We start from the raw sequence: 26595 nt of genomic DNA, 5'->3' as shown, positions 1-26595 counted from the left end.
GATTTTGACACCTACCGGAAAATGTATTTTTAAGAGCTGGAGAGACGGGGAGACTCCTGTTACTGAACAAACACTCTGTAGCTATGATTACTATCAGAATATAGTATTTTAACCTTTTAACAAAATACTTTTTGTTTTAACCAAAAAATATCACTTACCCTACCTTTAAGTAAAAGTACTGATATTGCAATGTAGAAATACTTTGTTACAAGTAAAAGTCCGGAATTAAAAATGTACTTGAGTATTGGTATCAACATGTACTTAAAGTACCAAAAGTAGAAGGTACTCATTAGGCAGAATGTCCCGTTTCACAAGTTTTCATATGTGTAAAATGTATACAAATCTTTTTTGAAAAAAGCAGATCTACAAGCTCACAATGCGTTTTATCGCGACACATTGTGAGCTTATAGATCGGCTATTTTCAAATGGCCGAAATGTATATAGGGCTGAAGTGGTTAATGTATGTTTTGTAATAATAATAAAATAAAAAAAAGTAACTAGTAACTAAAGTTTTCAAATAATTGCAGTGGAGTAAAAGTACAATATTTTCCTTTGAGACTCCAGTAAAGTCAAAATTCCTCAAACGTATGTACTTAGGTACAGTACTTGAGTAAATGTACTTAGTTACTTTACACCACTGCGCGCGCGCGCACACACACACACACACACACACACACACACACACACACACACACACACACACACACACACCGTAAGACACATTTTAATCTATCAACTGCAAAGATCAGACTGGCGAGTTGCCCAGGACAGTGTTGCCAGATGCTGTGAGAGAAACAAGCAACCAGGTCTAGGAAAACCAGCCCAAAAGAAGCGACTATATGGGGCCACATGAGCACTTTAACAATTAACATACACATCAGCTATTTGAAAATAGCCGATCTACAAGCTCACAACGCGTCGCGATGCGACGCGTTGTGAGCTTGTAGATCGGCTATTTTCAAATAAAATATTGCGTGGACATTATAATAAGCAGATCTGGCAACCCTGATCCTGGAGCGACCTTTAGCTCGTCATCAGCCCGTCACCATGCTTCTTGCTGCCTTCATCTGTCAGACACTTAGTGACACACACACACACACACACGCACACACGCACTCACGAACGTGCACGCACGCACAAAGGATTAACTCTCTCTAAAGCACTTTTATCCAGCCCACAGCTAGATTAAAAGCAGGATTTAACATCAGACGAAGCATTTATATGTTTGTTTTTATATTTACATAAACTTATACAACACAATGCATTCATATGTCTGTGTTTATGTTTACATCGACTTATACAACACAATGCATTTATATGTCTGTGTTTATATTTACATCGACTTATACAACACAATGCATTCATATGTTTGTTTATATTTACATCGACTTATACAACACAATGCATTTATATGTCTGTGTTTATGTTTACATCGACTTATACAACACAAGGCATTCATATGTTTGTTTCTATATTTACATCGACTTATACAACACAATGCATTCATATGTTTGTGTTTATATGTACATAAACTTATGTAAATATAAACTTATACAACACAATGCATTCATATGTTTGTGTTTATATGTACATAAACTTATGTAAATATAAACTTATACAACACAATGCACTGTCTTGTCCTGCCCAACATGAGGTGGACCATGCTATCTTTTCACCAAAGAAAGCAACACGTTCGCGTTTACTCGCACTGAGCCTGTGTCTGACCTCCAGCACATTGAATGTCCTAACGACCCATTAAGACCGGGAACAGATCTGTGTCGTTTTTAGATTTCTTTGGCTATTCAAAAATAGCAGATCTACAAGCTCATAGCGCGGCACCGATATATATATATATTTAAAGCGAAAATGTGTAAAATATTTTGTTCCAGGGAACTCCAGAAGCAAAGATTTGAGTTAAAAAAAAAAAAAAAAAAAAAAAAGCAGATCCACAAGCTCGTAGCGCATCGCCAAGAGTATATCTGTTATTTTTGAATAGCCCAAAGTAATAGAATAATGGCTATATCTAAAATGACACAGTATGCGTTACCGGTCTTAATGTTTTAACTGACATTGCATTGCAGTCTGTGCCTGAGTCCATTTCAAATGTCACGACTTGTGTATTCATTCTCAGGCTTTCCATTGTCCATTTTCCTCCCTCAGTTTCTGTCTCAGCAGACTCCATCACACTGTTGTGTTTGTCATGCTCCTTGCTGAGTGTGCCAATGAACATGTCCTCTTCCTCCTCACGTTGCTCTACTCTACTGCATGCACTCTCTTTCTAGTGTTGCTGCCAAGAGTCTGACTCACTCTGTGATCTGCACATTTTGGCAAAGTGATTTTTTATTTTGGCAGTTTTTGCAAATCTGTCCGATTGCAGCAATCAGAATCAGTTTTATTGTCACTTCCACAATACACAGCAAAATGCCGTTACAACTCACGGTGCTTCACATTTAAAAACAATAGAAACATTAAAAATCACACCCAGTGTGAAGTGAGCGGTGATATTTATGAGTTATTAATTTCATCATGCATCTCGGTAGCCAATTACAGCACGTCCTGCGAACTGACGTGCTTACATTTTTTACATTATTATTAATTTCATCATGCGTCTCGCTAGCCAATCACAGCGCGTCTGCGAAGTTTGAAGTTAATTTCATCATGTGTCTCGCTAGCCAATCACAGCACATCACACCCAGATTATTTTTTAGCCTATGGGCGTGTTTTCCACAGCATGGCGTCACAGCGAAAGACAAATTTTCACAACGGAAAGAAAAACTTTCACCACGGATGGGTCCTAAACCCTCTTATAGGAGCGGTTGCACCGCTCAAAAAGAGGCAAGTTAAAAAACATTAAAAAGTAGAGAGAGCAGACAACATTGGTAAAACAATAAGTGCTGATGCATTCAAAGTGCAATATACTGTAGCTAAACAAGCTATTCATCCCTAAAGATGTTACTTTTGGGGGCAATATGTGGCGAGCGTTCAGGGATCTGATGGTTTGAGGGGAAGAAGCTGCTGGATGACCTGCTGGTGCTTCCCCCTGAGCTCTGGAACCGCCTTCCAGATGGCAGGAGTTCAAAGAGATGGTGGGAAGGGTGGGAGGAGTCAGACATTATTCTCATGGCCTTCCCGACACATGGATCTGTGTATAAGTCAGATATGGGGGGGAGAGGGACACCGGTGATCTTCTCTGCTGCTCTCACTATCCTCTGCAGGGACTTGCGGTCGGCATCCGTACAGTTCCCATACCAGACAGTGATGCAATACGTCAGAATGCTCTCAATGGTTCCTCTATGGAAGGATGTCATAATAGACAAGGCGGAATTCACTTTTTTCAGGACATCTATTTGTTCCATGTTTGAAAGCACATCTATTGCAACTTGACACGTTCTGTTCTGTCCTTGCTTTTACTCTAAAGTCTCTTTTTTTCTGACAGTTTTTACTGTGCTCATTTCCACCTCTTCTGTCAGTGCTTTGACCTGAGTATTTGTTAGTTCACTTGCCCTGCAAATATCAATGTCTTTTTTCTAGTGACAAAATCTGCTTCTCTTAACAGTCTGCCTCTCACTTGGACATATGCCACACACAATTCAGTACCAGGGAATCGTGCAGGTTTCCAAATTCACACAACCTTGGCCTTGTTCTTTAAATCCGTCACATAGGAATCAATTATGGCCTGTGACTGCTTCTGTGCTCGTGTGAAGAATATGTGCCGTGTATACGGTACGTTTTTTTCTGGGCTCACAGTATAGTCCTTAAACTTCCTCTTCAGCACGGCTATATTGTTTACCTCGGCGTCGGCAAAGACAAAAGTATTGCATACTTTAATCGCCTCTTCTTCCGCGACGCGGGAGAATACTCTGCTGCCAATACTGACGAGCTCAAAACGTTGGCTCCAGTTCCTCCAATTTTCGGCAAGATTGCCTCGCAAACTCGGGTTCGTTGGAGGTTGAAACCGAGCCATCCCGTTCTACTTCTTCCGACTTAACTTCTGACACCATGTAATGTATTGATGTGGCGTGACAACGACTTTATATATACAGTATGTGACTTGACTTTTTCAGCACAGACAACAACATACAGACTGGTGCATATACTGTAGTACAGGGGTCTTCAACAGGGGGTCCGGGACACCTAGGGGGTCCTCAGGGCTACTATAGGGGGTCCGCCAAATCTTTGTGTGATAGTATTTCGTTTTTTACATTAACCACTTGAACCCTAGAATTCCTTTTCTGAGGGGAACATTAGCCGAAAATAGCCGATCTACAAGCTCTCAACGCCTCGCGCTGCGAGGCGTTGAGAGCTTGTAGATCGGCTATTTTTGGCAAAGAGGCTATAGATGTAGAGGGAAAAAAGAGCATACGAAGTAAACAAAAACATTAATCTGAAACACAATTTTATACAACATAGAATAGGGGGTCCCTGCTTCATTTCTCTCTCAGCTAGGGGGTCCTTGGCCTGAAAACGTTGAAGACCCCTGCTGTAGTACACAGTGAGCTTTACATTTAGGACAGCATCTCTGTTCAAAACACATTCTATCCACTTAAACATTTATATTTCCGTTCATACAATTTGGTGCATGAATGAGTACAAAATGGAAGTTAGCTGACGCTGAGTTGTCAGTTAAGCTGACGACTCATTTAGATTTACACAGAGTCATGGAGGTCCCATTAGGAGCCATTAGCTCCCTTTTCCTCTGACATACGCTGTAAAAATCATTTAACCCCGTTGAGCTGTACAAATGGACCCCAAATGGTCCATTAACACTGAGGATTTTAGTGTTTTAGTCCTTGTGTCGTGTGTGTGTGTGCTGGGATGGCTTAGCGTTCAGCCCTATTTCAACCTGTCTATTTGAGTGAGAGAGAAAGAGATAGCCTGGTGTATTCTGGTCTGTTTTTAGGTTTTTGGTCATGTAAAAGGTAGGTGTGTGTGTGTGTGTGTGTGTGTGTGTGTGTGTGTGTGTGTGTGTGTGTGTGTGTGTGTGTGTGTGTGTGTGTGTGTGTGTCTCTGCTGGGATCGTTGTGTGTGTGTCTGCTTTGATGGTTGTGTATCCATAGTGTTGCGTGTGTGTGTGTCTGCTGGGATCGTTGTGGTGTGTGTGTGTGTGTGTGTGTGTGTGTGTGTCTGCTGGGTCAGAGCAGCAAAATAATGTTGTTGTGGTAGGTACTGTATATCATTTAAGCTGCCCTGAGACCAGCATTGAGAAAGTGCCCTGAGAGCAGACAATTAACATTGTTGTATATATATACCTGTACAAGGCTATACGCTGCCCTGAGACCAGCATTGAGAAACTGCCCTCAGAGCAGCAAATTAATGTTGTCGTATGTATATAATTTAAGCTGCCCCGAGACCAGCATTGAGAAAGTACCCTGAAAGCAGCAAATTAACAGTGTTGCCTATATACATGTAGAAGGTTATAAGCTGCCCTGAGACTAGCATTGAGAAACTGCCCTCAGAACAGCAAATGAATGTTGTGGTATGTACTGTATATCATTTAAGCTGCCCTGAGACCAGCATTGAGAAAGTGCCCTGAGAGCAGCAAATTAATTTTGTTGTATGTATATCATTTAAGCTGCCCTCAGAGCAGCAAATTAATGTTGTGGTATCTATATGATTTAAGCTGCCTGAGACCAGCATTGAGAAACTGCCCTGGGAGCAGCAAATTAACATTGTCGCATATATATACCTGTAAAAGGCTATAAGCTGCCCTGAGACCAGACCAGACCTTTCTGCCCCCAGAGCAGAAAATTAATATTGTTGTATGTATAGATATACATACAACAACATTAATTTGCTGCTGTCAGGGCACTGACACACACAACACTATGGATACACACACAACACTATGGATACATATGGTTGTGTATCCATAGTGTTGTGTGTGTGTGTATCCATAGTGTTGTGTGTGTCTGCTGGCTGCTAAAATCTATCAGCTATGGATACACAACCATTAGGTTGTGTATCCATAGCTAATAGATTTTAGTGCTTTATTGTGTAGCATCTGAGTCATCGTGTATGCTAGGATCGTTGTGTATCCATAGTGTTGTGTGTGTGTGTATGCTAGGATCGTTGTGTATCCATAGCTGCTCAGACAACAAGAACAGCTCAGTGTGTAATGGAGACTGCAGCACATTTATTAATCCTTTAAGACCGGGAACGCGTCTGTCATTTTTAGATTTATTTGGCTATGTTTTAAAAAATCTTGAAAATTTGTGCAAATGTTTGCTTCTGGACAAATAAATACATATCACTTTGGGGCAGTGGTTCTGAAACTTTTTCAAGGACCCCCAAATTGACACTTATTAGCCTGCGGACCCCCCATTTGATAAGATATGCCAAAAGATTTTTTTTACGGCTCTAGCAGTGATTCTCAACCATTTTAATTTCCATTTGGTTCCATTTAGTACACTCTCAGAGTTACAGACCCATAAGGGTCCATTTGGTGCCTAATCTATCATTTAGCTGGGGACCCCCTGGAACTCCCTCAAGGACCCCTGGGGGTCCCCGGACCCCACTTTGAGAACCATGGCTTTAGGGGGTCCTTGACATGAAAACGTTTGAGAACCACTGATATTATAGCAACATAAGTAAACAATTAAAAAAAAAAAGAAAGTTGTAGAATCCCCCAGAAGCAAAGATTTGAGTTAACATATTTTCTTACATTTTTTAAATATATATATTCATAGATTTAAAAAAAATGCAGATCTACAAGCTCATAGCGCGGCACTCTGTGCCGCGCTATGAGCTTGTAGATGTGAACAGCCTAAAGAAATCTGAAGTGACATAGATGCGTTCCCACTTCCCAGATTGAATGGCTTAAATAAACATAAATTGTGTGTCCGTGTGGAGAGAAGGTTGCGAGTTATGACCTGATCATTCCACCCGTGCCGATGTGCCAGCCCTGGTTGCCCGTAGCAACAACATCCCCCTGTCTGCTGGGGCACAAGAAAAAAAAAACATGCCATCTTGAAATAGTGCAGGAATAACTGAACCCCGTAGTGGACTGAAACTAAGTACTTTTACTCGAGTACTGTACTTAAAGGAGTAGTTCACCCAAATAATGACTTATTTTCTATCAAATTACACACCCCATGAACAGTGGGGGCTGAATGGAAGGGCGTTAGGTGCTGCTGCACAGGGCACCAACCTTGGGGGGGGGGGCACCAAACGGCGGGGATTTGACTATTAAAAAAAATAGCTTGACAGCGCGTCGCATATTGAAATGTGTGGGAACCACCGATTTAGAATTTGCAGAATCGGCCTCAGGTCTTAGTGCGTTATGGAAATGTCTCTCGGCCAGGCCAGAAAACGGAGATCATGTTTTCTCCCGTGTGTCTGTCTGTCTGTCTGTCTGTCTGTCTGTCTGTCTGTCTGTCTGTCTGTCTGTCTGTCTGTCTGTCTGTCTGCCTGCCTGCCTGCCTGCCTGCCTGCCTGCCTGTCTGTCTGTCTGTCTGTCTGTCTGTCTGTCTGTCTGTCTGTCTGTCTGTCTGTCTGTCTGTCTGTCTGTCTGCCTGCCTGTCTGCCTGTGCATGGCTTATCTGGTTAAACTGCTGGAGCGATTAAGTGTCAGGGGTGATGATGAATGATCAATAGAGTAGAACAGTACAACAGTGAGCGATGTGGTCCAGTTCAATGGTTCTCAAACTGTGTTCATGTCAAGGACCACCCAAAATGGTATGTATTTCGCCACGGACCCCCCATCTCAAAATATTTTGTTCCAGGGACCCCCCAGAAGCAAGATAAAAATATGTATATTCAAAGATTTGAAACTATTCAAACTATTTTTCAACAACAAGCTCATAGCGCTCACAACAAGCTCATAGCGCGGCACTCAGTGCCGCGCTATGAGCTTGTAGATCTGCTATTTTTTTTAATAGCTAAAGTATAAAATATGGATGAAGTGGTTAAAATGATTGTGACACTATTAACAGATTTTACCTGGGGACCCCCTGGTATCCCTCCTTGGACCCCTGGGGGTCCCCGGACCCCACTTTGAGAACCAATGGAGTAGTAGAACAGTGTATCACTACTTTTCCTAAATGGTGCTTGTCTTTTTCTGTCACCTCCACCGGTGACAGCCGTGGCCGAAGGCGTTAACATTGTTTCAGTTGTCCAATCGATGTCCATACATACTGTACTGTACGCGTGTCTGTCAAAATGTCTGTCAAATTTCCTCTGGGACTCGAGGACTGATTGGAATTTTGTGGGTCAATAGGAAAAAAGGAAAAAAGGAAAAACCCATTTGATATGATGTCAATAATAATAACTTACATGTCACCAACAAGTAGAGTAACCTAAGTCCTGACGTCACTCGCACAACCCCTGGGTCACGGACAGTGTTGCCATGTCCGCTTATTATAAGCGACTTTGGGCTTCTTTTTTATTTTGTAAAGTTGCTTGTAAATATTGGCTTGTTTCTAAAGTGTAGTTGCTTATTTGGACTTGTTTCCTAATGTTGTTTTTAAGCCAGTGGTCCTCAAACATTTTCATGGCAAGCACACCCAAAATAATATGTATTTTTTTGTTGTTGAAAATAGCAGATTTACAAGCTCACAACGCATCGCGCCGCGTTGCGTTGTGAGCTTGTAGATCGGCTATTTTCAAACAGCCGTAGCCTAGTCGCTTCTTTTGGGCTTGTTTTCATAGACCTGGTTAATTATTTCTCTCGCAGAATCTGGCAACACTACTGGTCACGGAAGTAATTTCTCTATGGAGAATAACATTGGGTCGTCTTAGAATCGTCTCATATAAGAATTGTGGTCCAAAAATAAACACATTACACATTGTCCCGGCGATATTGTCAGGGAGGTGGCTCTGTATCGTTTACGATGGCCAGTCCTATTTGATACAGTCAAGTATTATTATTATTTTTTTAACGGTATTAAACGTTAACATTTTCTCGCCGTCAGTTGTTGCTTCATATCCATATGAGTCAAACCGCCCGGCTCATTTGTTTATTTTTGGAACAGTTCTCATATGCCCAGGGACGTGCACAGATAGACTCTAGGTGGTGCTAGAGCGCCTGCCCTTTGCCCTCTTGACCAGAAGTGCCCTTTTAAAAAAAAGAAAAAGAAAACGTTTTTTTTTTTTCAGTTTACAGTAGGGGTCTTCAACAGGGGGTCCGGGACCCCTAGGGGGTCCTCAGAGTTACTACAGGGGGTCCGCCAAATCTTTATGTGATTATGATTTTTCTTTTTACCATAACCACTCGAAACCTAGCATCCCTTTTCTGAGGATAACTTCAGCCAAAAATAGCAGATCTACAAGCCCACAACGCCTCGCGCTGCGAGGCGTTGTGGGCTTGTAGATCGGCTATTTTTGGCAATGAGGTATAGATGTAGAGGGAAAAAAGAGCAGACTAAGTAAACAAAAAAAAGTATAATTTACTTGAGCACCTGCCCCTCAAAATGTCTGTGCACGCCACTGCTCATATGCCGTGATATTAAACACGTCTATGGGAATTCAGAATGGGTGGAGGGAAAAAACGTGACTCAGGTAGTAAATTACGTCAGACCCCGATACATATACTATACATGTGGACATTCATGGATGTTAACCTCATCTGTATGGCAGATGCATAAACCTGAGATTCAGCATTTCTACTTTGAGATTCTCTTTGTTCATTATTCATGATGTCAACTTCTGCTGAACGTGATGTACATTCCATCCATTTCCATATATGGGCAGCACAGGACATAAACAGCATGAGATCTCGATGTGGGGGTCAGGGGACCCCCAGGGGTCCTTGAGGGGGGTGTTAAATGATTCATAGTTAAGAATAAAAATGGACCATTACAGGTCTGTAACTCTCATCAGGTCTGTTGCTCGGCGGTGGGGGCGACGCCACGCCGAGAGCCAATCAGCTTACAGCATTTGGTGTAAGCCCCTGGCAGTGGTGGACAGTAACAGAGTAAATGTACTTGAGTACTGTACTTTAAGTACAGATTCTGAGGATCTGTACTTTACTTGAGTATTCCATTTTTTGATACTTATTACTCTTATTTGAGTTCATTTCCAAGACAAATATTTTAGTTTTACTCAAGTACATTTCTAGGAAGGCTGTAAAGTACCGAGTTCTTTTAGGTTGGCTGTTTTTATTTAATTTAGTTCTGGTTCCTCAGTCATTTTATGTTTTTTATAGGTGTTTCTGCAGCCCTGCACTATAACTTAGTGGTTCTACAAGCAAGCAGAGAGTTACTTCTCTGAAACAAGAGTTACAAGGTCCAATAAATTCATACGGGGACCCCCAGGGGTTCTTGAAGGGGTTCCAGGGGGTCCCCGGCAAATTTTGTTGATATGGCTTCACGATCAGTTTAACCACTTTAACCATACATTGCTATTCAAAAATAGCCGATCTACAAGCTCACAGCGCGTCGCTTTGTGGTGAGCTGTTAATTTTTAGAAACATTTATTACTCACTGTGTTTATTGGACACACACCCTTGGCCAAATGGAACGTGATGGCACGGTGGTTTCAGCGTGTCTTTGTGAGCTGGATTGATAAGGCGACGCGCCGCACAGGCTCGTTGGATGTTGGACGGTTCACATCAGCAGCCTTTGCAGCCCTCATACACAGTGGCGTGCACAGACATTTTGAGGGGCAGGTGCTCAAGTAAATTATACTTTTTTTTGTTTACTTGGTCTGCTCTTTTTTCCCTCTACACCTATACCTCTTCTACAAGAGGTATAGGTGTAGCGCCTCGCGCTGCGAGGCGTTGTGGGCTTGTAGATCTGCTATTTTTGGCTAAAGTTCTCCTCAGAAAAGGGATGCTAGGTTTCGAGTGGTTATGGTAAAAAGAAAAATCATATCACATAAAGATTTGGCGGACCCCCTGTAGTAACTCTGAGGACCCCCTGTTGAAGACCCCTGCTGTAAACTGAAAAAAAGTGCCCTTTTTTAAAAAGGGCACATCTGGTCAAGAGGGCAAAGGGCAGGTGCTCTAGCACCACCTAGAGTCTATCTGTGCACGTCCCTGCTCATATATTCCTCATACTGCGGCTTGTGATGTATTTTCAGATGGTTGAGCAGGTTTCCCTTGCGGCGAACACTCACAACTCCACACATGAATTGATCTCGGTCAACGTTACACTTTGTACTATATCTGAAATATGTCCAAACAGCGGAGGTTGATCCCTTTCCAGGGTTCCAAGTTCTTTGCCTTCTGCTCCGCCAGACATTTAGTTTCGACCCGTCTCGTCCGTTCTCCGTGTCATCGCTGCCTGCTGTTGTAAACAGGAACCTTGAGGCTGCGCGCCGGTGCAGAGAAAACCTGCCATTGGACCATGACGATCAGGCAGTATGGAAAGCCAAAAGGGTCATATTTGGTTTAGGGCAGGGGTCTTCAACGTTACGGTTTTCAGGCCCCCCTAGCTGAGAGAGCAGGGACCCCTATATTGTATAGAATTGGGTTGCAGATTAAACCCTTTTCTTTTTAACTTGGTCTGCTCTTTTTCCCCTCCACACCAAACCTCTTTTCCAAAAGTTCTCCTCAGAAAAGGGATGCTAGGGTTCAAGTGGTTAATGTAAAAAATATCATATCACACAAAGATTTGGCGGCCCCCCCTGTTGTAACTCTGAGGGCCCCCTAGGGGTCCCGGACTCCCTGTTTGAAGACCCCTGGTGTAGGGGATGCTTGATTTTAAGCTGATCTGAAGAGTAGATTATAGTGTGTTTTATCACAGAAGCCAGCCAAGGATTGGACTATCTGTTTTAGAAAATGATTTTTTAGCAGGCTTTCAGTGTGGATGAATTCTTAACCCATTAAGACCGGGAAAGCATCTGTCCCTTTAGATTTTAACCACTTTAACCATTATCTTATACTTAAGCTATTCAAAAACAGCAGACCTACAAGCTCATGAGCTTGTAGATCTGCAATTTTTTGGGGAAGAGAACATTTTTAACTCAGATATTTGATTCTACACATGTCTTATACATCCTAACAGTTTTTTGGAGAAAAAAAAATCTTGCTATAATATCAGTGGTTCTGAACTTTTTCATGTCAAGGACCTCCAAAATGATATTTCCCCCCCCGCCCCCCCCCCCCCCCCCCCATCTCCAGGGACCCCCAAAGATGAGCTTGTATATCTGCTATTTTTGAATAGCCAATTCAAGTGTATAAAATAATGGTTAAAGTGGTGACACAGATGCGTTCCCGGTTCTAATGGGTTAATGCAGCAGAACAGTGTCTGAAGGTCAACTCAGAGACTTCCTCAGTGAGGGTGAACGACACAGCTAGCATGAATACATTAGCATGAATTAAATGAGTTATTTTAGTAGTCTACCTCACATGGCCTTAGATTGCTGCTTCAATATCATGTGCGTGCATGTGGTGTGCCCAAAACTCTTCCGCCCGGTTCTCCTCAGTGGCTGCGTGGAGCTATTGATCTGCATTTGCACACAGCCATTGACCATTACCATTTGTTAGCGTTTTTGTGTTCGCTGGCTCCCGGGTTGCCAAATCATGTGCGTGAAACAAGCGCCGGTGTTGCCACATCCGTGAAACAAGCGGACCATCCGTGAAACAAGCGGACCATATGACGCACTATGACCATATGACGCACTCTGAGATGTAGTGGAGTAGAAGTAAAAGTATTGAAAATGGGAAATACTCCAGTAAAGTAAAAATCACACCCTGTGTGAAGAGAGTGGTGCCTTTGATGAGCCCCGTATTGTCATCACCCGTGTTGTCGTCAATGTTTGTTTATTGGACATACATACATACGGACACACGGACAAAGTCAGATATAGGAGTGGTTGGCACCACTCAAAAAATCCTCAAAAGTGTACTTAAGTACAGTACTTGAGTAAATGTACTTAGTTACTTTACACACACGCACACACGCACACACGCACGCTCGCAGGCAGGCAGGCAGATTTGGGGATTTTGTGCATTTATAGAGGGATTACCACAGCAATTTAATTATCCCTTAATTGCATAATTCCTATTGATTAGATTATGCACAGTAGTGATACTACTGCAGGGGTTGAAATGAGGAGTATAAGCATTTCATTATACTAATATTGTTACATATTATTTATGGCAATTCAATATAATTACACATGCTGTAGGAACAACGGTATGGAGTTGAGTCAAAGGTCAGACCAGGTCAGACATACAGAGATGTGTTTCATCTCATTCATCTCATTCATCATGAGGATTAGCTTCTGAATGTATCATGGTAATTCAACATCACAGGATGACCTACACGACCTCTGTCCATAAATGGTAGGATTAAAGTTCATGACAGACCGATCTGGCTGTACATACATGCACTGAACATTGCGTGCCTACTGTAGCAGTTAAGTTGAGTTCCCATTAAAGGAGAATTCTGGACTAAGTTTTTCTTACCTTTTCTATGATATGATATCTTAGGATGAATGGTACAGTAGAACATTTTCATAACTCCATCCTGGGTTCACCACAGCTTAAACGTGTGCGGATAGGCCTTGCGTTAGATCACATATTTTAATAGCTTTTAAAAACATTTTTTTTTTTAGATCTGACGTTCATAGTGACAGAACACTATGCAACCCAAAAAAAAGTCTGTCTCACTAGACGAGATTGAAATATCGAGATTTCAATCTCGTCTAGTGAGACTTCTGTTTTTTTTTTTTTTTGGGCAGTGTTCTGTCACTATGAACGTCAGATCTCAAAAAAAAAAAAAAAAAAGCTATTCAAATATGTGATCTAACGCAAGGCCTATCCGCACATGTTTTAAGCTGTGGCGGACCAAATATGGAGTTATGAAAATGTTCTACTGTACCATTCATCCTAATAAGATATCATAACATCATAGAAAATGTAAGAAAAATGTAGTCCAAAATTCTCCTTTAAGACCAGGAACGCATCTGTGTGTCAATTTTAGATTTTCTTTGGGCTATTTTTGAAAAATGTTGAACATTTGTGCAAGTCATTGAATATATATGTTTTTAAAGCGAACATTTGTAAAACAGTTTGTTCCGGGGAAAATATATATATTCAGAGATTTGCACACATTTTTTGTGAAGTTAAAGGTTAGGGTTTAGGCGCCACCTGGGCGACACTAGGGATTGGGATATGAAAATTTCATGTCACGATTATTGTGACCAAAATAATAGCAATTTATGATATTATCGCGATAATCTAAATTATGCTTAAAACTCTTAAAAGGCCACTTTTGTTAACCACTTGAACCCCAGCATCCATAGTCTGGGGAGTGGAACCTTTGCCAAAAAAATAGCAGATCTACAAGCTCACGATGTGTTGTGAGCTTGTAGATCTGCTATTTTTTGGCAGAGAGATTTAGAGAGTGAAAAAAAGACTGTATCAAGTACGTTTTACCAATTCTAGAGAGTTTAAGTGGTACGGGATATGCAGCTCGCCTGAGCTCTGTAAAGGTGAACTGATCCCGGTGTATGACGGAGGACAATTTCATCATACATTAAAATCTCTGCGATATGATTACTGTGAGCGTTTTTTTTTTTATCGCGATAAACGCTAATAACGATTACTGTCCCATCCCTATAGGCGACACGCCAAAGGAAGAGGGGAAAATAGCCGAGTCACACCTGGCCTGGAGTCCAATTAATTAATTATCCTCTGGGCCGTGGTGTGAAGACACACCTGTTGTTCATCAGCATAATGATACGCAGCTGCCTGTCAGGCGTGTCATTTAATCCCCCAAAGGTCACCTCATGGAAATAAAACAGCCAATGAGACAGCAGATGGAGACGATGCTGTTATGATAGCGACTACTCTCTCTCTGTGTGTGTGTGTGTGTGTGTGTGTGCGTGTGCGTGTGCGTGCGCGTGTGTGTGTGTGTGTGTGTGTGCGTGCGTGCGTGCGTGTGTGTAGAGAGTACTGTATTAAAAATGTGCTTGAGTAAAAGTACAAAAGTATTGGTATCAAAATGTACGTAAAGTACCAAAAGTAGAAAGTACTGAATATGCAGAATGTCCAATTTCACACATTTTCAAATGTATAAAAATCTTTTGAAAATAGCAGATCTACAAGCTCACAATGTGTCGCGGTGCGACGCATTGTGAGCTTGTAGGTCTGCTATTTTCAAATGGCCGAAATGTATATAGGGCTGAAGTGGTCTGTGTGTGTGTGTGTGTGTGTGTGTGTGTGTGTGTGTGTGTGTGTGTGTGTGTGTGTGTGTGTGTGCGTGCGCGTGTGTGCGTGTGCGTGCACTTGCACTTGCAACAGTAGACAAATCAATTCTCAAGTTTACAATAAAAGCCAGACTCTGTGTGTCTGCCCACTAAATAGAAGCTTGCCCTCCGGTACCTCTCTGGCACAACATGATTCATTCTGTTTACTCCATAATAATCAAGACCTGGAATCTGTTGCACACATAATGAACTGTTAAAGAACTGCGCCGCGCCACTGGACAACAAGTACATCACCATATTAACAAAGCTGTTAAAATCGACTGGGTTTGCCTTAACTCAGTATAACAATACAATACATGTAGTGTTGTGGTTGAGAGTTCTCCTAATACTCCGGATGTGATCGTGATTAATGAAACCACCAAGACTGTTTTTTCTTTACATTTTTTATACCACGATTTTGCAACCCATTTTTTCACCCGGTGCCAATTGCCTAAGCATGTAATCCTGGGCGCTACTCTCCCTCTGCCAACCTGGGGAGAGCCCCGAACTGAGCTCATGCTTCCTTCAATGCATGAGGAGTGAGCAGGCCGCTTCTTATCACCTGACAGGGGGGGAGTTTCCCCGGTAGGACGTAGCGCGTGGAAGGAACGCGTTATTCCAACCATTTCCTTCACCCTCCATCAGCGATTCTTAATGCCGCGATTTTTTAAATCGCTTCAAATGTTCAGAATCGATTTTATTTTTTATTTTTTTGTAATATGTTTTTATAAGGTTGTACCTTTTTCACTGGCACTTTGTCTGAAATCAATGTCAGAAAGACTGACTGACATGATCTGGCTGCATTGAAGTGTATGATTCAACTTTTCATGGTTTATATATTGTTCAGAATTGTTTTAAAACATTCTAGTATAATTAAAGGGATTTGGGGAAGAAAATGGCAATAAATTGCATAATCGAATCGCAATTAATCGCAGAATCGCAATTTAAATCGAATCGGCACCCTAGGAATCGATTTTGAATCGAATCGTGAGGTAAGTGAATCGTGACACCCCTACTGTACATGGATACTTGCTTCAGCTGTATTAAATACCAACCACTTGCACACATGCCATCTCTGCATGTGGGTACAATTGGAAAACAATTGATAAAGTAGGGCATGCTGTAGGAGGGGCGTGGATACCGTGATGATTTGATTGACAAGCTACACAACCAATAGTATTAATTCCCCACCCCCGCTCCGGTCCCAACCGATAGCCTTCATTTCTGAGTGCACCGGATATATAGAAAGATGAAAAATAGGCTTAATTTACGGTCTGTATGGGCGTGACGTCGTCCATACTTTTTACTGTCTATGGCATACATGGGCAAATGGTGGCCCGGGGGCCACATGCGGCCCCCACCCTCACTTAATGCGGCCCACAGGTTATTATCTGAATACTGATATATTATTGTAGCTGTTTACAATTCCAGACATGCAAACATGACCCGCTTTAATTACTTCAGTCTACATTAGTAGCTTAATGACTAGTATTACAATTAAATTGTCTTTTTTATGTCCAATGTATTTGTATTTAAGTTCATAAAGTTAATTAGTATAACTAAATGCATTTGAAATCAAATAAAAATGTAACTTTTCAAGATTAAAATTCCAAAATAGCAAAAACAAATTCAGGATTCCAATAAAAAAATAGCAAAAATAGCCAATCTACAAGCCCTAAACCTTTTTTTCAGCTTGTAGATCGGCAATTATTTTTGCTACTTTTGTGTGACATACTGTAGAATGGCCTGACAGTATATGCAATGTGGCCCTGTGGAGAGAGTGTGGAGATAGTGTGGCCCTCTCCATCATCAAAGTTGCATCACCCCTGGTCTATGGGTAGGAGTTTCTGCCTGGTGTCACCACAGTCAGCTCAGAATGTAATTAGTTTGACTCGGGCCAGGTGTGAGTGACTCAGGCCTGGTGTGAGTGACTCAGGCCAGGTGTGAGTGCTTCCGTCAGCCACCAGCCTCCCTGCAGACATCAGTAGCTCCATGGTAACTTATCCTTATCAACACTTCTTTCCATGTAGTTTGTGCTGTTTCTTCTGTCCTCTGTGTGTGTTGACATTATGTTCTGCTGTGTGCTTTGATTTATTAACCCATTAAGACCTGAGGCCGACCCCCAAAATGATATGTATTTGGCCACACAGACCCCCATCTGAAAATGTTTTGTGCCAGGGACCCCCCAGACGAGAAGATTTGTGTTAAAAAAAATCTAAATTATTCAACATGTTTCAAACACTTTCAAGGTTTTTCTAAAAGCTTGCAGTACTGTACGAAGTGACACACAGTGAGCTTGTATATCTGATCTTTTTGAGGACCACTTCTCTAAAAAGAGTTTCCTGAAGAGTGTGTGTGTGTGTGTGTGTGTGTGTGTGTGTGTGTGTGTGTGTGTGTGTGTGTGTGTGTGTGTGTGTGTGTGTGTGTGTGTGTGTGAGAGACAGATGCTTGCCCGGTTTTTAATTGGTTAATTTGCTGCTTTTGAAGTGATGTTTTTTTATGGAGGAGGACTTGGACTGGATTCCTTCCTCCTAATATCTCTGTCGTCCTGTATTTATCCTGTTTGTTGTACAAAACCAGTTCAAAAGAGGCTATAGACATCATCCTCTGGAGGCTTATGATGTAGGTTGAAAATCATCTTGCCATAAAAACTTGGCAAGGCATTTCATTTGGTGGGGGGGGGGGGGGGGGGGGGGGGGGGCGGCGTTCAACAACACCAGACCATGAATCCATAACTGGCACGAGGAATTAACAATCTTCTTTGCAGATTACAGAGAGGAGAGAGAGAGAGAGAGTTTGAATGACAGAAATAATGTTCAGAATGATCAGATCCTACGCATTAACGCTCCGATCGGCGCGCTCTCCTCTGTGGGTTCTGTTCTTTCTCTGTGGGTGCTCTGCTTCCTCTGTGGGTGCTCTGCTTCCTCTGTGGGTGCTCTGCTTCCTCTGTGGGTGCTCTGCTTTCTCTGAGGGTGCTCAGAGCCTCCGACTCCTTCGCACCAGTGTTGCCAGATCATGCGAGAGAAATACACGTCCATGTCCACGAAAACAAGCCCAAAAGAAGCAAGTTTTCCACTTTGACCCAATCGACTATTTGAAAATAGCCGATCTGCTATTTTCAAAAATATAAAGATCAATATTTGGAATATTTTTGAAAAAATTTAACAACACAGTTCTTGTATGAGGGTTCCTGTCACAACACATTTTCAGATGGGGGTCTGTAGCCAAATGCATGTTACTTTGGGGGTTCTTGACATGAGAACCGCTGATTTAAACAACGTTAGGAAACAAGCCCAGAGTCGCTTATAGTAAGCGGACATGGCAACACTGCTTGGCGACCCTGTGCCTCAGACAGTGTTTGTTTGGAGGGTTGATTAGAACATGAAAGCATTGCAACAAAATATACAAAGAAACGGGGCAGATGATCCAGGGATTACGGCTGGTTTGTCAGCCTGTGGAGGTCGACAGCGAGGACAGATTAGATTAGATTAGATTAGATTAACCAGAACACAGAAACCCAGTGAAGTGACATTGACAAATGAAGGTAGTGAGGAAAAAGTGGGGTTGGAGATTGAAATTGACCCCATGAGAACTTGTGAACTAGCAGTGGTGGAAAAAGTACTCAATTGTTTTTGCCTAAGTAAAAGCATCAATACTGCCATGTAGAAATACTCTGTTACAAGTAAAAGTCCGGAATTCAAAATGTACTTGAGTAAAAGTGAAAAAGTATTGGCATCACAATATACTTAAAGTACCAAAAGTAAAAGTACTCATTGTGCAGAATATGCCATTTCAAGTTTTCAAATGTATAAAAATTGTTTGAAAATAGCCGATCTACAAGCTCACAATGCGTCGCATTGCGACGCATTGTGAGCTTGTAGATCGGTGATTTTCAAATGGCCGAAATGTATATAGGGCTGAAGTGGTTAATGTATGTTTTGTAATGATAATCTAACTAGTAACTAAGGTTTTCAAATAATTGTAGTGGAGTAAAAGTAAAATATTTGCTTCTGAGATGTAGTGGAGTTCAAGTAAAATTATTGGAAATACTCAAGTAAAGTAGAAATACCTCAAAATTGTACTTAAGTACAGTACTTAAGTAAATGTACTTAGTTACTTTCCACCACTGACAGAAACCCAGTGAAGTGACATTGACAAATGAAGCTAGGTGGTGAGGAAAGAGGCGGGGTTGGAGATTGAGATTTTGACCCATGAGAACTTGTGAACTCTATAGTGAGAACATGAACTCACTTTACATTAAATCTCTGTAAGAGAATACTAGCACACACAGAACTGTCCTTTGACCCACTCAATATGGGAACGCATCTGTCAGTTTAGATTTCTTTGACTATTCAAAAATAACAGATCTACAAGGGAAACCCAGTGAACTGAACAACACAAGGTACTGAGGGAAGAGGGGGGGGGGGGGGGGGGGGTTTGTCGATTGAGATTGAGACGCGTGAACTCTATGAACTGTACTTGTAAACTCTAAGATTATGAACTCCTGGTCAATGCACTTTGAACTGTGTGAGATTATGATGGAGGACAAGATCAGTAGTTTGTTTTCTGAAAATACACATTAACGTGAATCCAACGTATTAATAGAAAATATCATGTGTAAACCAGTGTTGATGTTGGTCGACTACCTTTTTTCACTGACGAAAACTAAATAAAAACTAAGCTATGATGACTAAAACTAAGACTAAATATATTGACAATTTTGTCAACAAATAAAAACTAGACTAAAATGTTATTGAGGGACTAGTGGAGAAGAGATGCAGTAGAACTAAGACTAGTGGAGAAGAGATCCAGTAGAACTAAGACTAGTGGAGAAGAGATCCAGTAGAACTAAGACTAGCAGAGAAGAGATCCAGTAGAACTAAGACTAGTGGAGAAGAGATCCAGTAGAACTAAGACTAGTGGAGAAGAGATCCAGTAGAACTAAGACTAGTGGAGAAGAGATCCAGTAGAACTAAGACTAGCAGAGAAGAGATCCAGTAGAACTAAGACTAGTGGAGAAGAGATCCAGTAGAACTAAGACTAGTGGAGACTAGTGTCTAAAAGACAAGTTATTTTATGTTTGGTTGCGCTCAGGTGTTGCACTCTGACAATAGATCAACAAGCTCACAACGCGTTGCGCTGCGACGCGTTGTGAGCTTGTAGATCTGTTATTTCAGCATGCAAGCAAGTGTAAAATCAGCCATGATGACGCCATCAAGGCACCACCAAAATACATTTTAGTCGACTAAATCAACTGTAGATTTAGTCGACTATAATCTTATGATATTTAATCAACTAAAAGTAGACTAAAAATATGACTAAACCTAAATGGAATTTTGTTCAAAAGACTGACTAAAACATTGTTGATAATGCAGTCAAACATCTATGTAGCTGTCTATGAAATCTATGAAAAGGTTTAATCTGCAACACAATATTATACAATATACATAGTGGGGGTCCCTGCTTCAACTCTGTCAGCTAAGTGGTCCTTGACCTGAAAAAACGTTGAAGACCCCAGCATGGTTGAATCAATCAATCTGAACCTGCACACGGGCATTGACCATTGGTTTATGAAGACAGCGTTGAGGCCCATTTTTCCACTTTCCCCAAAGTGAAGCTGTTTATTTGCATTTATTTATGTTTTGCCTCAGGCTATGGGCTCTGTTGTCACGGTTACGGTCCCCACAGGCTATAGGATCTGTAGCCACGGTCACGCTCTCATAACTCAGCCAGGCAGTGAGTGGACCTATAGCCAGTGTTGCCATGTCCGTTTATTATAAGTGACTTTGGGATAGTTTTTCTGTGAAGTAGCTTGTACATATTGATAGTTAGTGGGTTGCGTTTTTTTTGGGGGGTTGTTTCTAAAGTTCAGTTGCTTATTTTGGGCTTGCTGTGTAATGTTGTTTTAAACCAGTTGTTTTATTTTCATGTCAAGGACATGAATGTATTTGTCTGCAGACCCCATCTGAAAATATGTTATGCCACTAGTGCCAGGTACCCCCATACAATATTTGTGTTGTTAAAATGTTTAAAAAATATTCCAACTTCCTCAGGGCAGTGATGTACGTTGTCCCAGCACTGTTTTTACATGTTGTTTTTTTCTCAAGTTCAGGGTGTTATTGGACGCTGAATGTTTGCTGAATGATGGAGCATTGTGTGGAGATTGGGGAAGAATATTAATCATAATGCAATTATTTTCTTTTTTTAATACAAGAGACAGTTTTAGGTGGTTGGAAAAAAAATCATATTTGTGGGGATTCATATTTTCAGTAAACAGTTTCAGTGAAGTTTCCTGAAAAACTTATCTTGCTGTATCAGTGTTTCTGAAACTTCTTCATGTAAAGGACAGTGGTGTAAAGTAACTAAGCACATTTACTCAAGTTCTGTACTTTACTGAGGAATTTTTTACTCTACGGGAGTATTTCCAATATTCAGTACTATTACTTCTACTCCACTACTTCTCAGAGGCAAATATTGTACTTTTACTCCACTACAATTGCGACGCAAGTACATTTTGATTACCGGACTTTTACTCTTCCTACATTGCAGTATTCATACTTTTACTTGAGTAAAAATGTTTTGTACTTTTTCTACCATTTGTAAAGGACCCCCACAATTATATGTATTTGGTGACCCCCCCCCCCCCCCCCTGCCCCCCTCCCCAATCTCAATATTTTTCAGGGACCCCCCCAGAAGCAAAGATTTGAGTTAACACTTGGGGTGCCAGAGTTTTATTAAAAAAATGTACGTTGAGTGCCTGGATTTTTAACCATTTTTGAACCACATATTTTGTGACAAGTAGTCACAAAATATTTTCAGTGATCACCGTCCTCACGGTGATCCCCTCATTACACACATAGAGGTCTCGTACAATCGGGGGGAAAAATGTAAAACATTCGGTAATCCGTTCCATAGTTGCAGCCAGTTGAAAATAGTCAAAAATACATTGTAAAAAAAAAAAGTACACAGGAGCAGAGATACAGGCTTTTGAAGTCATAAGTTAACCAGGAAGTGGATTAAAGTCTAAATCTTCGAAAAATGATATCTCCTGGTGCTGTGAAAAAAAAAAAAGAAGAATTGAAAAAAGAAAAAAAAAACATTTGTTTTTCATATTTTTTTCAAAAAACTTATATATATGGTTTTGTCACTCCATGGGTGTATTTCCAAAACCGTATATATACGTTTTTGGCACCCAATGTGTTGTTAAAAATGTTCACTTTAAAAGAATGTATATTCAAAGATTTGCACAAAATGTCATTGGCACATTTTATTCTTTTTTTAAATAGCAGATCTACAAGTTCATATCGCGGCACGAAGTGAAGCGTTATGAGCTTGTGTATATCTGCAATTTCTTTTTTGGGGAATAGCCAAAAGTACAAAATGACACGGATGCTCTCCTGGTTTTTAATGGGTTGATGGTTCCTCCTCCTCCAGGCATGCACACCAGCATCAGCGAGACCCTGAAGGAGAAGGGTCTGAAGCCGTCCCGCCGCAGCCTGCCCTGCCTGGCCCAGAGTCAGACTCACCCCATCAACCTCAGCCACTTCCTGTCTGTGCCCCTGAGCCCCCCGGAGGCCAAACCCAGCCATGATGGCCTCCTCGCACAGAGCATCAGCACGTCGTGCACACTCCTCCCCCCTCAGACAGGTAAGAGCAATAGACCAATTATTTGTTTAAAAAAAAACAAAGAAACATTTAGACAGGACGCACAGGTGACTGTTTCATGTAATCAATTCCCAACAGATCCCGAAACCTGTTTTGGGGCAGCGCTGGTTTCAGTTCATTCAACCTCCTCTGTGTGTTGGCTAGTGGGGTGCGCCCCAGCGAGACATATTATGTACTTCGCCCCGCAACGGTATCGCACGCCGAGAACAGCTGACATACAAGCTCACGACCGCGTCGCGGATGAGACAGTTGTGAGCTTGGAGGTCTGCTATTCTCAGCCGCAATGTTCTCTGCGCGCGACACTTTCGCGGGACGGAGCATAAATTAGGCTTCACAGGCTGCAGCTGCGCGAGCAAGATCAGGCTCTGGTGCCGTGATCACAGAGCGCTCCCTCCGTTCTTATGACAGCCACTGGAGGAGGGGTTTGAGGGACAACTGCTTTGAATTGTTATTATTGTTTACACACAACAGAAACCAAGGCTTATATATTTCAAGAGCGAGAAATCACAGTAAAAACTGGGAGAAAAAGAGCATCTAAAAGTTTGATGGGATGCATTTTTACACGTGAGTGACCAGTGACCACTTTAACATTGCATCTTATGAGCGGTGGGGTTCATTTGGTGCCGGCCTGCGCGCGCATACTGGTTCTTATCAGTGTAACGTTGTCTGTTAAGGCGTCTATAATTCATCCGACTAATCCATTTAATAATTGATTATTTTAATAACATTTTTGTATTTATTTCAAGACATAGATAGATCAAAGCGTACACATGGAATCAAAGGGACCCTTACTGGTCCCTTTGGTTCCATTCGTACAAAACATAAGACAATAAGTGTTATAGTGGCAGAATTTTCCAAACTGTCACTTATTTAAGGTGGGGTTTACTGTATTTGCACATCCATTTGGTAGCAACTCACAGACTCTATGACGCAGGGATGATGACGTTTATGGAGCTTTACTGAATACTCACAACACAAGTACAAAAAATGCACTCAAAAAGACCAACATAGTCCTTGTACGAACACAGTTTGTGTTCTGTTCCAGTAACAGGTTAATTGACATCAAAACACCTGTGAAATATGGTGAAAAACATACGGTCAAAAACAGTTTGTTCCCTGCACACCAAACTAGCGTCTTTTCTCTTTCTCTCTCATTCATGATACATTTTGATGAATTTCACCTGGCCAGCATATATCTGCATCAACTTTAGGAGGCACATTTTACCAAATGACTGTAGAAAGCTCTACTTAAGCATGGATAGACTATGTAGGCTACATGCGTTAAACCCAAACACACAAGACAATATTACACAATACAAAAATGTGAATTAAATACTGTTACTAATGTTGTTGAGAAATGCTGCTCATGCATATTGTGTGTGTGTGTGTGTGTGTGTGTGTGTGTGTGTGTGTGTGTGTGTGTGTGTGTGTGTGTGTGTGTGTGTGTGTGTGTGTGTGTGTGTGTGTGTGTGTGTGTGTGTGTGTGTGTGTGTGTGTGTGTGTGTGTGGACTGCACACGGAAACACTGTTAATTATGATAAGTTACTGTGTCTGTCTTAGACAAGTCCCTATATGAGCGTATAGCTCTATCACTGTATATTTGTATTTTTAAATTGTTGTCATTCAATTCCATTTTACGTCACCTGAGCCTTGGAGATATGCATTGAAAAGAGTGCACCTCCTAGTTGTGTGTGGGTTTAATTAAATGCAGGTGATCTGCGGTGAACTGCAGGTGATCTTAGAAACCACAGGTTAAACAAGGGAACCAGGAGACCTGGTACTGCCAGACCCCTAGTGGTTGAAATCTGAATGGCCGGACTTCACATGACATGTCATGCGAAGTCACGTCATGCGAGGTCCCTTCTATGCCCATGTATGGACGAAAGAGGGACAAAATATGGACATACATTTGTCCCCATATATGGACGAAATAGGGACAAAGCCTCATGTAGGCCGACCCTCTGGGTCTGGCAAAAATAATGTGATGACAAATCTAAACCAACAAATCTATTATCATACTTTGTTTGTATGACTACGTGATGACATCATCACTCAACGACATCACAATGTCATCATCACAACCATGTCCTTTAAAAGGAGTGTCTAGACGGGTGAACAATGTACCATATTAGGACGATCAACAGCCATTGGCTTCCTTGATTACATTACATTACATTACATTACAGTCATTTAGCAGACGCTTTTATCCAAAGCGACTTACAATAAGTGTATTCAACATAGGTAGGGAACGAAAACTACTAATCACCAGAAGTTTTAAGTGCATTTCCTGCAAAAACAAGCAACCAAGAGTATACCTAGCGCTAAGGTAAAAGTGCAATATATCAGCTACCTACTTTCTTAAACAGATGAGACAAAAATGGCAAAATCAAATGAGCACGAGCTAAAACAAATAAGTGTATCGACTAAACAAGATCCAATAAAACAATACAAAAATAAAACAAGAGTTCGTACAACTAGTTAACAACAAGTAGGCCAGGCAAAGAGGAAGGGTAGTGTTTCCTGAAGAGGTGGGTTTTCAGCCTGCGGCGAAAGATGGGCAGTGACTCTGCTGTCCTGACATCAGTGGGAAGTTCATTCCACCACTGTGGGGCCAGAACAGAAAAAAGTCGTGACCGTGTCGATCGACCAGAAGGACCGTTGAGTGGCGAGGGAATCAGTCGCCCCGAGGTGGCAGACCGGAGTGGTCGGGCAGGGGTGTGGGCATTGACCAAAACCCGGAGGTAAGAAGGAGCTGTTCCTTTCACTGCCCTATAGGCTAGCACCAGGGTTTTAAACTGAATGCGAGCTGCTACGGGGAGCCAGTGCAGAGAACGGAGAAGGATAGTTGTTTGGGAGAACTTGGGGCGGTTGAACACCAGACGAGCCGCAGCTTTCTGAACAAACTCCAGAGGTCTGATGGCTGATGCCGGAGCACCAGCAAGGAGGGAGTTGCGGTAGTCCAGGCGGGAGATGACAAGAGCCTGGATGAGCACCTGGGCTGTTTTCTCCGTGAGGAGGTCGACCCAACGCCATTGGCCTTGTTGATTGGCCAAACTTAGTGTGACGTTTGTGCCGCTGAACCAATATAAGTTGCAACGTTAAAAATAGGAATCCACTCTTGCAGAGCAACACTTGAAATGTTTCACTGGACGGTGTATCTGGATGCAGTGCCATTTTCATATGTTTATGCTGCCGTAGCAGTGGGACACAAAATGTTCTCATTTGGAAGGAGCGTGTACTGTAATGACAACATAGATCAGATTGATGTGCATGTCTTAAACACTGTGTCTTTACGCTGGGTGAAGTTGCCCCCAGTAACACCTGGAAGAGGAGAACGTCACCTTGAGGTTCCCTCCAGGCGCCGGGGACACACAGCTGTACTGATGGATGATATGGTTTACATCTGGGGAGGCCTTACAAACATAGAGGAGTCTCTCTGCAACGTTCTTTATGCATTTGATGTGGACACCCACCGATGGGTAAAGCCTAAGGTTTCTGGTATTGTCCCAGAGGGGAGGTGGGGCCACTCAGCCTGTGTCTTGGGGAAGGTCATGTTTATCCATGGAGGAGACACCCGGCTGACTGGACGCACTTATGACATGTACAAGTTGGACACCAGCACAATGGTCTGGTCTTTAATTAACACCAGAGGAACTACACCAACTACTTTATACCGTCCCTCTGTCACCATCATCGGGACAAAGATGTTTGTATTTGGGGGCCGGCAGGAGGGCCAGCACTACAACATGGTATTTGGGGGCCGGCAGAAGGCCTGGGACTACAACATGATCAGAGTGT

The 26595-nt window shown here is 41.9% G+C and overlaps 1 protein-coding gene across 1 annotated transcript in view; it reads left to right on the top strand.

Moving 5' to 3' along the window:
* ano3 (anoctamin 3) overlaps positions 1 to 26595 on the top strand; it is a gene marked incomplete at both ends in the record, with an annotated part of 110667 nt that overhangs the window by 15754 nt on the left and 68318 nt on the right. Inside the window, 2 exons of the mRNA XM_084060403.1 lie at positions 22567 to 22779; positions 26308 to 26314. Coding sequence (XP_083916529.1) covers positions 22567 to 22779; positions 26308 to 26314 — 220 coding nt within the window. The remainder of the gene's footprint in view (positions 1 to 22566; positions 22780 to 26307; positions 26315 to 26595) is intronic.

This window comes from Gymnoscopelus microlampas (genome assembly GCF_963454915.1).
Source record: "Gymnoscopelus microlampas genome assembly, chromosome: 6".
NCBI lineage: Eukaryota > Metazoa > Chordata > Actinopteri > Myctophiformes > Myctophidae > Gymnoscopelus > Gymnoscopelus microlampas.
This window is presented reverse-complemented; position numbering and strand designations above follow the sequence as displayed.